The sequence below is a fragment of the Coturnix japonica genome, chromosome 38, assembly GCF_054131305.1.
Source record: "Coturnix japonica strain WE chromosome 38, WE-NBRP24, whole genome shotgun sequence".
In the NCBI taxonomy this organism is placed as follows: Eukaryota; Metazoa; Chordata; class Aves; order Galliformes; family Phasianidae; genus Coturnix; species Coturnix japonica.
Window position 1 is genome coordinate 5612574 of NC_140700.1, and position 15423 is coordinate 5627996.

The window sequence follows — 15423 nt, forward strand, 5'->3', positions numbered from 1 at the left end:
TCCCTGTGCACGCTGGCCCCAGCAGAACAGGAATGGAGCAACAGCAGTGCAAAGGCTGCAAAAATAATTCATTTTTATTTATGAAAAAGAACAAACCATGAATTTTGAAGAGACTGTCTATGAAAATGAGTAGTAGAATAAAGGCCCCTCCTCACAGTTTCCCTCCCTCCCTCCTCCCCCCAATAAACCCACCTCCCTCCGTCACTATAAATACAGGCCTACATATGGCTCATCCATTGCCCACAGTCCCCAGTTACTGCCTACAACCATCAGAACCAACCACCCTCCCCACAGTATGAAGGCCTTCCAACGCCCCGTCTCCAAGAGAAACCATGTTGGCACATCCCTCCAGCCCCACAGTGCAGGCTCTGCCAGCACAGCCCCACAGCTCCCCACTCAGCAGCTGGGGTGCAACACATCGTACTCCTGGATGAAGTCCTCCATCTCCTTGATGAGGCGGTTGCGGAGCTCACACAGGTTGGCTCTCAGTGCCTTCATCAGCACCCCCTCCATAGAGGGCTCCTTCTGCAGCAGCATGATGGACACCATGGCAAAATTCAGGCAGAAGTCGTGGTATCCCTGCAGGGAGCAGCCTGGGTTCGGTACGGGGCACTGCAGAACCTCACTGCCAAAAGGGACTTATTTCCCCTTTAGAGTGTCCCAGAGGTGGCAGCCCCTTCCCACAGCACCTGTGCTGAACTGTCCCAGGGCTCGCCCATCACCCAGCACTGCTTTATTCCCCCTGTGGGTTCTGAAGCTCCTGACAGTTCCCACACACCCCTGACTGTGCCAGGACTCACCTGCTCGATGCTCTCCTTCTTGGTGAGGATGGCAGCAGAGCGCGGGTCTGTGCTGGTGGGGGAATGTGTGGAGTGCAGGGGTAAGCTCTGGAAGCCTGCAGCCTGGGCAGAGGAAACAACGAGGTGAGTCTGGATGCTTTGATGGGGAGAAGGTGTGGGCAAGGGAACAGGCACGGGGCTGGCACCACATTGGAGCTGCCAGCTGGGGACCAGTCACTCTGTGGAGGAACCTGCTGGGACCCCGCCACCCTTCCCTCACACGCAGGAGGCTGCTCCTTGCTTCCCACTTCCACTGCAGCCCCAGCAGCCTTGCATCAAGACCCAGAGGCCCCACTGGATGGTTTCTCTCCCCCATCAGGCCACGATCACAGCTCCCATACACTTGCACAGTACACAGGGCAGGGCTGCGCACGTACCAGCTCTGTCCAACCCCAAGGATGCTGCCCGGTCCCGGCTGGTGCTGCTGCCTCAGTGCAGACACTGGAGCTGGCCGTGCTGGGCTGTGTGCTGGGCTCTGCAGTAGCCTCCAGTGGAATCTGTGAGTTTTCAGATTGGTGAAGGCCACAAAGAAGCAGTGGGAAGGCACTCGGCCTTCAGGAAGGGAAATCTCAGGCACTCTTCTCCCAGGAGGAAACAAGTGCAGCCACAGGCTAAAACCCACCCCAAAAACCCACCCCATCCCGGGCAGCTGCTGCCTCTGCTTCACCAGCAGCACTTGGCAGTTACTGCCATGTTTGAGAGAGCAGGCAGAGCTCCGCATGTACCTCTAAAACTGGGCCAGCAACGACAGCCTCAGCAGGCTGCAGAGCTAACAGACTGCACAGATACAGCTCGGCACTTCCACTAGCCCCAGGGACACTTTGGCTGCATGGCTTTATCTATCTGTGCATATCACTGCAGATGTGCTTCAGAGTCCACAGAGAAGCATTTTGATACACCCCAGGCAAAGGGAAAAATAGGGTTCATGGAGGGGACCGCAAAATCCCACCTCCCTCATGGCACAACATTTAGGCAGAAAGGGGAGACATGAATGAGCACATACCAGCTCCAAGCCTTCATCCTCCTTGGTGCTGGTCATCTCTGGTGAGACTGGCTCCAGTTCCGATGCAGAGGGCTGCTGGTTGCTTGCAACTTCCTCTCCAACTTCTGGCTCAACCTGCAGACATGCAATAGCATGAGGCAGGGATGCTCATCTGTCCCAGAGAAAAGAGCTGGGACACAGGACAGACAGAGAAGGTGAAAAGTGAGAGAAAGAAGTGAGGGGTTACACAGGTTGAAGTGATCCCCTGGGCCAAGCAGCTCCTGGGGTGAAAATATCTCCATATGCACTCAGGAAAGAGGTGCCCACATACTGGCTTTGATTCTGCTGCTGGCTCCTGCTCCACTTCCTGGGGGTCAGTGCCTGGGCTTGTCTCTGGGCTCTTCTCTGGGCTTTTCTCTGCATGCGCAGGCTGTTCCAGCACCTGGCTGTTTGCCGCCAGCAGGCCCTGGGGGAAATCCTGCTGGTCAAGGCCATAGCAGCAGCAAGGGATCCATGTGGCCATGCAATTGGAGTCACCACTGTGTACCTGGGGTAAAAACTTACCTCATCCACCTGCTTCTCGCTTTGCAGACTCTTTTTGCAGGCAGTAGGTGACTGGGGAGCACCAAGGTGCTCTTTAACACCTGGCTGGCTGGCTGGGGAGCTCGACTGAGAGGGTTTGGAGGATGGATGGTGTCCTGCAGAAACACAACAGGACTTAATACACAAAGTGCTAAACCCCCCCATGCAGATGCTGCTGGCTGCACCCACCACAGAACAGAGGCGTCCCGGGCAGCAGCCAACACTGAAGCAGCACAAACCTTGAGAGCTCTGGGGAGAATGGCTGTCAGATGCTGTCTCCTGCCTGATGGGCCGAAGGAGCCGGCAGCGTTTCTGGCGTGGGCCACGATGGTGCTGGGGTGAGAAGTTGTCCTGGAAGACTTCTTGCTCCCTATAAGAGCCAAGGGAAATTCAGGCTGGCAAGGATCCCTGGTGCAACCTTCCACCTAGAGCAGGGTCAGTTTCAATGCTGCAGTGCCCTGCAGCAGTATTTAGTCCACTGCATCCACCTGCTGCCCACAGCCAATTGCTGTGCACCAGAGCTGAGCCTAGATATGTTTGCTCATGTAGCACAGCTCCCCCACCACCTGAGATCCCAGAGGGGACCACCACTCCACAGCCAACCCACAGGAGCTATGCTCAGCCCAGACCTGCAGCAGGATATAAAGCTGACCCCTTTCCAGCCCATTGCCCCACCCTTGGTGCAGGCACCCACCATAGGAATTCAGCAGGATGGTGCTCCTGGCTGGGGAACTCAGGCTGGGCAAAGAAGTCCCAGTGACGCAGCTGTGGTATCTGAGGAGAGAAGGGGTTTACACACTAAGCAAGTAAAGAGACACACCAGCTGGCATCAGGGCAGAGGAGCACTACCCAGCACAGCGCAGGGAAACGCAACGTGGTTTGCCATCCTCATCACGGAGCAGTAAACCACCCTTTTGCCCTCTGCCCATCCATGGTGCCATGGCCACCACCATCCCTCCCCTGACCAGCTCTCCTCACCGGCTGCAAGTCCTTGACAAACATTTCCTCATGGCCGTGGTGATCCTCTCTTTCCATCCACGGAGGCGGCGGCTCTTCACAGTCCTGGGGGTCCCATCCCCAGTTCTCTTCATTCCAGTGGATGTCAGCAGGGCCAGGGAAAGGCCTGGGCTGCCTGGGACCAGGCTGCCAAAGCAAATCACCACAGGTGAGGACAGCAGCACATCTGGAGCAGCCACGCATCCGGCAGCCTTCCATGGGGATTCTGGTTGTGCTCCAGGTTCCCCTGCCCACTGAGTTCTTTACAACTCTCCTCTTCCCAGGGGAGTCCCATCCTTTAGCCAACCCAAACTTGGACAAGCCCAGCAGCTCTGCCCACCGCGTGCTGCCCAGCTGCTCGCCCCAAACTCTTACCAGATGCATTCTTCCCCTGGCTCTCCAGTGCTGGTGCTCCCATGGAGGATCATGCCAGGCATCCCAGGGGCCATGAGCATGTGGAGGTGGAGGCCCAGCGTGACGCGGATAGGGCTGCAGAGAGGACACAGAGAGAGGAAAGCAGGATGAGCCTCCCCGCTGCTGCAACTTCCCTCTCCACCACCAGGATGTCATGCACGGATGGGTAGCTCTAAACCCTCCCATCTGAAGTTGCAGACAATTCCCGGCCTTTCCAGCTCTCTCCTGTACCACAGAGATGCACCTCCAGATACTCCACATCCCAAGGGATAGAGCAGTGGGTACCCACCCTCACTGCCCTACAGACAAGTCCCACAAAGCTCCTGTGCTCCCAGCCACAACCACAGCCCCACCTACCTCCCAGGGAAAGGCCCGGGGCCCCCTCCTGCAGAACCGCTTTGAGGACATCTTGCTAAAGTGTTGCCCTAGCCTTGATCCCTGCACAGAGGAGGTCTTCAGTGAGTCCTCATTAGGCTGCAAAGGAAGAGGAGTGGCTGAGTACATCCCACAAGATGGGCATTACCATCTCTCCGAGGTCAGCTTCCCAGTGGTGCCACCCACAGCTGCCCCTGCTCAGCTGAGTTCTGAGCACTCGGGCCCTCTGAAGCACAGCACAGTACCACCAGCAGAGAATGCAGTGCAGAACTGCTCCCTGTCCTTGGAGGAGACAAGGTTCAATGCAGTGCTGGTGCTCTTCCCCCACACCACACACATCTGCTGCCAGGTCTCCCCACCCATTGCTGATCTCTACCTGCTCACATCGATGCTTCCACTGCCCAGTGCATTCTGCACAGGTCACAGTGCCCAACAGCACCACCTCACTATTGTCCCTGTTGTGTTGGCTCACAGCCTCACTGCTCAGGCTGCCTCAGCACCAGACACTGTCTCAGCTCTCTGCAGGGGTTGAACCCTGTGCATACACCAGGGCACTTCACAGACTCCCTGGGGATGCGCTGGTGAGCTCCTCACTCAGCAGCCACAGGGCTCAGTGCTCATTGCACAGTATAGCACCAGGGCAAGCAGGGTCGGCTCTGACCTGAAACAGCCAACCTGCCAGGAGTCATAGCACAGACACCCTCCCCTTGTCTCAGTGAGCAGCAGGGACCGAGCTACAGGACAGGAGTGTAAGAGCAAGAAAATTAGCACTTTATCCCCAGATTGGGGTTTTACCTGGCAGACCAGTCCCAGGGGCCTTGCAGGGGGATCTCTTGCTGGCAGGAACCCAGCACCAGTGAGCACAGGATACAGTGAGGATGGAACGTCCCACACACACAGGGCAGATTGCACCACCTCTGTTTGCTGAATGCAGCCCAACAGGAAGCAGTGGCTGTCGGCAGCTGGGTGACGGCAGCTGGGTGTTAATCCCCCCCGGCCAGCTACCTTTGTACTCCTCCTGCCCACTTATTTGCTGCAAGGCACCAAAAGTCAAACTGCAACACCTTCCAGGAGGCTTTACTTTTTACAGAGCACCTCCTGACACTGACCAAGGCTTCTGGGAACACCCACCAACAAGAGGGGCACAGAGCATGGCTAGCAGCTGTGGAATATGGCCCAAGCACAGCCTGCTGAAGGAGGGGAGAGGTCATGTAAGACCAGAGAACAAGACATGACACAGGTCTGGTAGCCAGCCTCTGTTTGATAACAAGAACTGCCCTAAGTTGGGCAGGCTGGATAAGGCCATAGCTATGCCTCAGTCACTCCACCTGCCCTATCTATGCTTAACAACATGCAGACTAGTGCTCATGTCAAGAGCCTGAGCTGTGACTGGAATCTGTCAAGGAAAAGAGAGAATAACACCTTTGGCAAAGGCACAGAAAACATAAAACCACGTAACAAAAATGAGGTTGTAAGGAATCAACAGAAGATTCTCTTCCATTTTTCTTAGTAAGTCATATGTTTTCTAGACCCATGTTTATATCTTAATTTGCAAAACCTGTGACTCAATACTTTCTTGCTTATCATGGGAAAGCACACGAGAAAAGGGGTATCCTGTCAGGATGCTGGAGGACACCTGAGGTTCCTCTCAACCAACCTGAGACCCACCCAGCATGCAACCCCCAGATCCAGACCTGCAACTGCTGTGCCAGCAGGACAGGTCATACAGCCTTACCTGACCTTCCCTGGGATATTGATGAGGTTTAAACTGTAGCAGCCTTCTCAAAGCACATTTAATATTGTCTGAGTGCAGCTGATATGTGTCAGAGAATGCGCTGCAATCACTGCCTTCCCGTTGCTCACTTCAGAGCATGCCTGCAGCCCCCCCTTATCTCCCAATGACTGCACAGACCCAATATGGCACCTCTTCTCCAACTGGTCCCCAATAAACACAGTTTCTTCTCCCTGATCTCTATCATCAAACTTTGTTTAAAGCACAGTTTAATGCAAAGCTTTCAGAATCGCTATGCTGTGCCAGTCACTCCATCAGCCCCACGAGAGCCCCCACTCCTGCCTCATTCCCAATTCTGGAGGTTCCTGCAGGGACAGTCAGGCAAAGAGCAAAGCTCACCAGCTGGGCACAGCTCCGCCTCAACCCGTCACTGCCACGCGCTCCCAGGATGCTCCCAGCTTCGTGCTGGGGCATTTTGGGGCACAGACACCCCAGCAGCGCAGCTGCTCCGGCACAACCCGAGGCGGTGGGAGGGGAGGCCGGGAGGAGCGTCCGGTCGGTGTGTTGGCCCTGGCCGGGCAGCGCTCAGCACAAAGGGCTGCTGCCCTCACACCCACCTCTGCAGACGGCGGAAGCTGAGGAGCGGGGAGCTCCGCTCGTCGGGCAGGGCCGGCTCAGCCAGGAAGCTGCAGCTCAGCGCTGCTGGGTCGGCCAAGAGCCGCCTGGGGACGATGGGCTGCCAAAGCCGGCCGTGTCCGCTCACCTTCTACCACCACAGCCGGGTCAGTTTCCTGCTTGCAGCCCTGCAAACCTCATCGGCTGAGCCCGGGGCTGCTCGGGAGCTGCCCACGGCGCTGCTGCCGGCCCAGCGCACCCCCTGCTGGTGCCGCCACGCACACGGCGCCTCCTCTCTCCCCGCATTCCCATTTCCTTTGCTCTGACCGGCCAGACACGTTAGTGCTCGGTGCAGGCAGCTCGCCCAGCCACCTAACGAGATGTATCACTGTCCTGCTGCTTAATGCGCATCTGCTTCCTTTCAGGTCTGAAAGCTGTTGTATGGATGGCGGTTGGGAACGCACCGATAACAAGCTGGTCCAAACTGGTCTGTCCTGCAATGCAAACTCCCTCTGTATTTTAAAGAGTAAAGCAAAGTTTGTGACCTTGCAGTAACGTGGGAGGGAGATAAGGGAGAGCACGGAGAAAAGCTGGAGCTTGTCAATGCCAAACATTAGTAAAGGAGGAGATAAAAAGAAAAATTTAAAGTCTGAAGCAGAGTGAAACCTTAAAAGATGCCACATGAGATGAGCAGCGCTGTTAACAGTGATGGGGCAGCTCGTGGCCCATTGGAGCTCACTGCTTCTCAGTGTTGCTCCCACCAGGCAAATAACACGCAGCTTTCCAGCTGGTCGGTTAATTGCAGCCTCTAATAGCTATAAATCAATTAACTAACTGGGCGGATCAATGAGCTCTTTGGGATTTGGGAAAAGAATACAGCAGCATGGACAAATGTGTTCCCAGCCTAGGAGCCCACTGTGGCAGCACGTCACCTTACAAGGGGAGCACCAAAGGCTCCGATGGCTCCTTGGCTGCTGTCTTCCTACCAGACCCAGGTCCTCCTCATGATGACCCAGGTATCTGCAGACAGGAGGAGAAGTGCAGCTGCTGGAGCAGCGGAGCAGCATTCTGAAAGGGCAAACCCCAGGAAAAGGAAAGCAGGGGAAGGGGATGAGGCAGAAGTGAGAATTGCTCCAGTTCCTCAAAGTGTAGCAAAAGAGCAGGAAGGAGCCAAAAGAAGAAGCAAGTGCCCAGCAGTGCTGCAGAGCCAGAACAAAAGGCGCATGCTCAGGACTGTGCCCAACTACTGCAAAACCTCAGTGCTCACCAGCACTGCTGCTAACCTGCGGGAGCTGCGTGCAGGCAGCCAAGAGCTGGGCGGTTCACAAAGCAAACACACAATTGTATGAAGCTTCAGACACACACAGGGTGAGACAGAGAGAATGGAAGAGATGTTTTCCATACAACACTGCTGAAACGCCATCCTGCCCACGTGTACCACCAGTGCTTATACAGAGACGCAGTGTGGGTCACAAACAGCCCAGCTCTGGCAGCCCTGCCTGGAAAATTCACTCACACACGGGTAACATCCCACACAACATTTCAGGCCTCCCCTCACTTTCTATGCATTTCTCTCTTATCTCACATCCTGCAGGCAGCCTCAGGCAGCAGCACAGCTGCCCTTATCACCCGCTATGAAACATTGTTCCCAGGCACAGAAACCTTCCAGTCCAACCAGCCTTGGCCGGGAGGTGACGGCGCTCACCAGGCACTAAGTTTCTGCACAGTGGAAGCTCATGGCCAGACACACCCCAGATTTTTGGTTTCTGCCACTGAACCGCTGCATGGGCAGCTCGCCAGGGCTGGGCTGGACATTCCTGCTCACCAGCCAACGCGCAGCATGTGTTTGCTGGCTATGAGCTTATGCAGGGCTTTACCTTAGTGACAAAAGCAGCCATAAACATGACCAGGTTATAACAATACAGAGAAAGAAGAGGTCTGCAGGGCCAGGAACCACCAGCCTGGGAACAAAGCACGTCCTTGAGGAGCATCCTGGAGTTGTACACAGGAGAAAAATCAGACATTGAGAGATTCTCAATAAGTACAGAACAAAGAAACTACAAAAACGATCCTAATATGATCCTACTGTCTGGGAAAGCAGAAATCAGATCGGGAAACTGAAAACAGGCATGGGAAAGCTATGTGATACCTCCCAGCAGATGGATCCTTGCACAAAGCAGGCTCCCCACTCAGTGATGTGGTGCATCTGCAACAGCAGCCTTCACCATCTGCCCCCACAAACAGCACAACAGAGAAACATGACCCTGTCTGCCACCCTCATCACACCACCACCACCATCCCACCCCTGACCAGCTCTCCTCACCGGCTGCAAGTCCTTGACAAACATTTCCTCATGGCCGTGGTGATCCTCTCTTTCCATCCATGGAGGCGGCGGCTCTTCACAGTCCTGGGGGTCCCATCCCCAGTTCTCTTCATTCCAGTGGATGTCAGCAGGGCCAGGGAAAGGCCTGGGCTGCCTGGGACCAGGCTGCCAAAGCAAATCACCACAGGTGAGGACAGCAGCACACCTGGAGCAGCCACGCATCCGGCAGCCTTCCATGGGGATTCTGGTTGTGCTCCAGGTTCCCCTGCCCACTGAGTTCTTTACAACTCTCCTCTTCCCAGGGGAGTCCCATCCTTTAGCCAACCCAAACTTGGACAACCCCAGCAGCTCTGCCCACCGCGTGCTGCCCAGCTGCTCGCCCCAAACTCTTACCAGATGCATCCTTCCCCTGGCTCTCCAGTGCTGGTGCTCCCATGGAGGATCATGCCAGGCATCCCAGGGGCCATGAGCATGTGGAGGTGGAGGCCCAGCGTGACGCGGATAGGGCTGCAGAGAGGACACAGAGAGAGGAAAGCAGGATGAGCCTCCTACATATCAATATCCTATTGATATGTTGATTCCCTTCAAAGCTTCCATTCTGTCCAAAGGACACTTTGTTAAACAAAGAGCCCCGAGGCGGGGGTGGGGGGAGGCCAGGGATTCCAGTCCTTCCTGATGTCTCTTCAGGCTCATCCTTAGGTATTTCACCACTCGTATATTTTTACAGTGTGTGCAACAAAACATTGTGTGTATATATATACACACACACACACATATATATATATATACATACATACATACATATATATATATATACATACATACATACAGGTATATTGTTAACTATTTTAACTTCTCCTCTTTGGATCCTTTATTACTCAGGTCTTGTTTGTCCAGCACCAAAAATCAGTAGTTTTATTTCAGATGGCCGAACAGACAGGAGCTGCCGTCTTTGTTCCTATGACTTTATTAATTTTTAATAACCACAAATAGTTTCACGTACACACAGAGACCTTGAGATAAAACATTCTTACCTTGTTCTAGATGCAGAATCAACATTAGATTCCCACACCACCCTCACTGCCCCACAGTCAAGTCCAACGAGGTTCCTGTGCTCCCAGCCACAGCTGCAGCCCCACCTACCTCCCAGCGCCCCCTCCTGCTCAACTCTTTCGAGGACATCCTGCCTTGACCCCCGCAGGGAGCAGCTCCTTAGGACCAGCTGTAAAGAAAGAGGCGTGTGAGCACATCCCACGGGACAAACCTTATCTCTGCAATGTCAGCTCCCCAGCGGTGCCACCTACAGCCGGCCCTGCTCCATAAGCAATAAGCACTGAGCCACTGGTGGCACACAGGGTTCAGTGCTTATTGCGGGGGACAGCAGCACAGCACACGGCCGGTACCGACCCGACACGGCCGGTTCTGACCCGACACGGCCGGTACCGACCCGACACGGCCGGTTCCGACCCGACACGGCCGGTTCCGACCCGACACGGCCGGTTCTGACCCGACACGGCCGGTACCGACCCGACACGGCCGGTTCTGCCCCGCACCCCTCACACTCCCCCCGTTACCGTCGCATCGACGCTCTGTTCGCTCGGCACGCGGCGGGGCGCCACCGCGCAGGCGCGGATGGCGAGGCCCGTTCCCATCACCGGAAGTGACGTCATCTCGCGGCGCCGGGAGGTGTCATGGCGGCGGGCGGCGCGCAGCTGGGCGGCTCGGCCGTGTCGGTTCCGCCGGCTGCTCCCGCTCCGCCGCTCGGTGTGACCGGGTGGGTGCGGGCCGCGTTCCGCTTCGTGACCGACAGGAACGACTTCCGCAGGTCGGGGCGCTGGGACGGACCCGGGGCGGCTCCCCGGCGGCGGGGCCTTGAGGCGGGGCCTTGAGGCGGCCAACGCGGTGTGTTGTTGCAGGAACCTGCTGCTGAACGTGGGGCTGTTCGCGGCCGGGGTCTGGGTGGCCCGAAACATGGCGGACATCGACCTGATGGCGCCGCAACCCGGGACGTGACGGCGGTGAGAGACGGGACACGGGGCGGAATCAATGGGGCGGAATGGAATGAATGGGGCGGTACAGAGTGAGCCGGGCTGGAAGGGACCTCACGGATCGTGTGGTTCCAACCCCGTGCCTGGCAGGGCCAACAAACAGACACAGTTACTAGATCAGGTTGCCCAGGAGACCCCATAGATCCCCATAGAGACCCTGTAGACCCCATAGAGACACCATAGATCACGTTGCCCATGGCCCCGTCCAACCTGGCCTTGAACACCTCCAAGGACGGGGCATCCACAGTCTCCCTGTGCAGCCTGTTCCAGGGCCTCACCACTCTCCTAGTGAAGAACTTCCCCCTGACATCCAACCTAAAGGTGCGGCCCTTTGAGCTCAGGGCTGTGTTGGATGGAGATGTGCCGGGCTGCAGGGGGAGCAGTGCACCCAGAAGGAGCCGGGGCTGCACTGATCTGGGAGCAGACTGACACTGTGTGATTCCAGCACTTACAGAGCACAGACAGAATCCAGCTGTGAGGCAGAAGAGTTTTTCCCTTCTCCCAGGCACTGCCATGCTCAGCAGTTATGAGGCTGATGTGCTCACAGATCTTCCATTCTTGTTCCTTGTAGAACTGCTGCTCCCATTAAAAGCCGTTCCACGCGAAGCAACACCAAGGAGCAGAAAAACAACCACACATCAAAGGGAGAATTCACATTCAACCCATCCTGCAGAAGGCAACGAGAGGAGTTTCTCCATCATGCATGGAATTCTCTCCTGTATCACCATTTAGTTCTTTAATAAATGTAATGAAGTGACACGGTGAAATTTTACTTCTTTTTAATAAGAAACTTCAGTTTACAAAAAGAAGCTGTAAAAAGAGCAAAGATTTACAAAAAAAAATCATAAAAACATGATTTTTTATTTCACACCCGAAAGACAAATGAACAAGTCCAGTCCTGGGCCGTGAGCTGGATCCTTATTCAAGGGGAAAACAGAACCGTGGAAAGCTGTAGGTAAAGTCCAACCACCAGAAGGTTTCATGGATCGTGTCTGGCCAATATAAAGCTGGTGTGTTTGCTGTAAAGGAATTAGGACCCTGTGGGAAGAAGCCATTTGTTGCATAGCACTTTGTGTCCTGGACTGAAATTACAACTTGCCTTTACTGACTTCAAGTCCTTCTATGGACGATGAAGCTGTTCAAGGGACAGTGAAACATGACATGAGGCTGATGTGGGAGCCACAGCTGTAATTTAATCAGAGACGTTACGCTGCGGCTCCCAAGAGATGCTGTTTGTGCAGCAGAATAACTTCCCAGCCCTGAGCATTGTGGCAGTCTGACTGCAACATGGCTTTGGATTCTTTGGACAGTTGTGCACAGGGCTTTCAATGAAAACATTCTTTTGCAGTTGTACTGACTGTGTGTTCTGTGACTGAGAGCTGCCCCAAAAGACAAATCTATTCCACTGCTGAAACGTTTTAAAATGTTGTTTTCAAAGCAGGAATTTTAACATCTTGTAAAGAAATGGATTAACTGTACTTCAAAAGAACGTCAAATTAAGCAGGGACAGTTTTTGAAGGAAAAGGGGATTAATTAGAACATTAGGTCATTTTCTAGTTAATCTTAGTTTTGATTTAGAACGCGCTAATCTCCTCCTGAGGTCTGGGTTCAGGCAGGGGGCAGTTCAGACACTTAAGCACATAAGGCTGCCACAGGTGACTTACTGGCTGTTGTCTTAACAAACCTCGACTAAAATAAAAGCTGCTGAACCTGCCATTAGAAGCAGCACTTCAGGTGCGTTTGCACTGAGCTGTGAGGCAGCCAGAAAACATTCAGTAATTAATTGGATTCTCTCGTCACTTGCTGCTGCCTGGAAGCGTCCTTGAAGCAGAGGCAATCTCATTCATGAGCACAGCATGGGATACACCAGCTTAAGTCATTAGTGACAAAAGTGGCTAAAACTCGGAGCAGATACCAGAAGCTGTTCTGACTTAAAGACCCCCAGAATTCACTGGAGGAAAAAATAATAATCAGGAAAGCCACCAAACTCCAGCTTTGATCCTTATCCAAGAAAGCAAAGTAGCTTTTAACTTGTTTTCACAGCGGCTGCAAGGGGATTTCATGTGGAAAGAGAAAAGCTCGTGTTCTAAGCAGTCTGTCAGCAGCACCCTTCCAGCAATCTTAGACAGGGATTAACATCAGAAGTCCTGAAGATTAGCTTTCCTTCTACCCTTGCTCAGGTCAACAGTGGAGCTTCCAGGGCACGAGCAGAAAGGAGGGCTCCCCTGGCAGCATCCCCTGTCTCAACTAAAGGGAGTTTGGGCTGTGAGGAAAATGAACTTGCTAGGAAGTATTCATGAGTCAGAGGTACTGAGTTATACAGAACAGACGTTACACTCACTGTGCAGAGGAGGAGCCATGTGGGTAAGTTATCTTAATTCCTCAGCTACAGATCCCATTCAGCAGTGCACCACACGCTTGCAGTGACATTACTCATCTGCAAAGCTCTGGTTTGCCCATGTTATAATACATTCTTTAACCATGTGAATCCACTAATGCTGCACTGATTCACTCATACTAACCCAGTGTAACACAATTATCCCCATAGCACAGATACAGTTCTCTAAGGAGAGCAGGCTATAGCCTAAGTGCTTGATACTTAACACTGCCCACGCTGGAGGGTGTGTTTGTTCCTTTCTGTTCCTCTTCAGCAGGATAAATGCTCAAAAGCCCTACATTCCAATGACAAAATGCTCACATGGAAAGTGTCCGTAAAGCAGGAGCAGAAACAGAGGGAGCCCTTTTGTACCCCACCAAGTCCTAGTTTGATGAGTCAGGGCCCAGACCCAGCAGTTCAGCATAGAATCACATTCACCACCTGCCACCTCCATGGAAAGCAGGTTACTGAGACTAAGAAGAACAGATCAAATGGTGTTCAATCATCAACTGTATGATCTCTTTTTTCATTTCCAGTTACACAAGCATTTACAGTGACATGGTGGGCTTTAAGAAGGCAGCTCCTTCTTAAAACTTGAGAATCTGGGGTCCTGTTCCTTAGGAATATTTAATGGAAAAGCACCATTCGTTTGCCAGTATGAAATTACCACTAGGAGAAACCTTTACCCCAGTCTGCAGCTAATGAGACTGTGTTTGGATTTCATTAATGTCTCTGCCTACAAAATAAATGATCCTCTGACACATAAGGTCACCAAACCAAGTGCTTCCTATCTCTACTGGAAGTAGATCACTGCTGTGCTCAGCTTGGCTTTATTTTCACAGTTGCTTCATCCTCCCTTTCTCCTTCCCCATCCCCTGCCTGCACAAAATTCGCACAGCACTTCACTGTGCTCAGAACAAATAGCAGTGGTTAAAAGTCAATCTTGGGCCCATTGGGCTGGTCTTGTCTTTGCTTTTTCCTCCTCTCTCTACTTCCTTTCCCTCCACCCTCAGCCCCCCCCCCCCCCCCCCTTCTGGACACATACATTGCAAACTGCATTATTAAGACTATCAGATCTCTCAAAACTATTTCGGCCCACCATGCAAAGTTCTTTAAACAAGTGGAACCCATTCACACACAGAGAGTCATTTAAAATAAAATAAGCACATCAGGAGTGGCCTAAAGGCAAACCCCTTAAATCAACTAAGACAGATAATCACTAATCAGTACAGGCGACTTAACACATTCAGCTTTTGATCATTCAGTCTATGCTGTGGTTTTCAAAATTCAAAAGCATGTTAGAATGCTTCACATTCCCATCTGCAATAAACAGGTATCAATATTAATGTAATGGACATGAGAAAGATACCACTTAATTGAGATTTCACATTCAAACCTAGATTTGGGACAGGAGGCCCCTTCCAAAGGAACAGCTCCTCTACCAAAAACTCCCAATGGAGCGTGAAATGTGAAGATGGCAGCGATGCTGAAAATACTTATAAAAACACAAATCTGCTGCTTCGGTCAGGACTTATTTCCCAGTGTTCCTGTCCCATTCAAAATGTTATTGGATACAAGGCACCAAATCTAAGGAATCATACAAAATTAGCTCACTAAATTGTATTGGAAGGTAAAACTAATCTCTGCCTATTGTCTCCTCCGTAAGTATTTCTCATTGTGCAGTACTGTTACTTCCACTGCAGCTTATCCTGGGGGATCTGGCAGTAGCCAAAGTTTTGTGAGGGTGCATTTAAGCACAGTCAGGCCTGGGGATGTTAGAATCAACATGAGCGTGTCTAAAAATTACCACCAAGACAATATTTCAGTATCTGAAGGGGCTGTAAGAAGGAAGGGGACAGACTCCTTAACAGGGGCTGTGACAGGACAAGGGGAAATGGTCTCAAACTAAGAGAGAAGAGGTTTAGGTTGGATATAAGGAAGATGTCTTTTGCCTTTTAGAAGCAAAAATAACTTCTGATAGTGAGTCCATAGGATGCACTCTGTGCTTTTACTGTTTCCAATTACATTCCTGCACTGAAAAAGAATGGCTGGAATCCCCTAAGGAAATGGGGGTGACACTGCCACCCAGGAAAGTTTGACGTCAAACACTTAATGCACATTATTCTGTTTGCTGCTTCAT

The 15423-nt window shown here is 52.8% G+C and overlaps 2 protein-coding genes across 24 annotated transcripts; one reads left to right on the forward strand and one right to left on the reverse strand.

The window, feature by feature from the left end:
* Window positions 1–56: 56 nt before the first annotated feature.
* LOC107324772 (uncharacterized) lies at window positions 57–10572 on the reverse strand. Of its 23 annotated transcripts, XM_085526927.1 has the most exons (16): window positions 10433–10472; window positions 10002–10080; window positions 9252–9365; window positions 8859–9023; window positions 8413–8527; window positions 4171–4287; window positions 3775–3888; window positions 3382–3546; window positions 3098–3177; window positions 2643–2773; window positions 2386–2519; window positions 2153–2287; window positions 1843–1956; window positions 1217–1336; window positions 801–902; window positions 57–579 (listed from the first exon to the last, which is right to left on the reverse strand). In XM_085526927.1, exons 3-16 carry the CDS (start codon window positions 9329–9331, stop codon window positions 397–399), a joined length of 1755 nt encoding a protein of 584 aa, XP_085383053.1. In that variant the 5' UTR covers window positions 9332–9365; window positions 10002–10080; window positions 10433–10472; the 3' UTR covers window positions 57–396. The 23 variants fall into 23 exon arrangements, 22 of the variants coding, with proteins under 22 accessions (XP_085383053.1, XP_085383055.1, XP_085383054.1 ...); XM_085526929.1 differs by lacking the exon at window positions 8413–8527 and having other exon boundaries at window positions 10433–10572; XM_085526928.1 differs by lacking the exon at window positions 8413–8527 and having other exon boundaries at window positions 2153–2299; window positions 10433–10564.
* Window positions 10532–11663, forward strand: TOMM6 (translocase of outer mitochondrial membrane 6). Its single transcript, XM_015885204.3, has 3 exons — window positions 10532–10683; window positions 10775–10876; window positions 11478–11663. The coding sequence occupies exons 1-2, from the start codon at window positions 10550–10552 to the stop codon at window positions 10869–10871; spliced, it is 231 nt and encodes a 76-aa protein (XP_015740690.2). The 5' UTR covers window positions 10532–10549; the 3' UTR covers window positions 10872–10876; window positions 11478–11663.
* Window positions 11664–15423: the final 3760 nt, after the last annotated feature.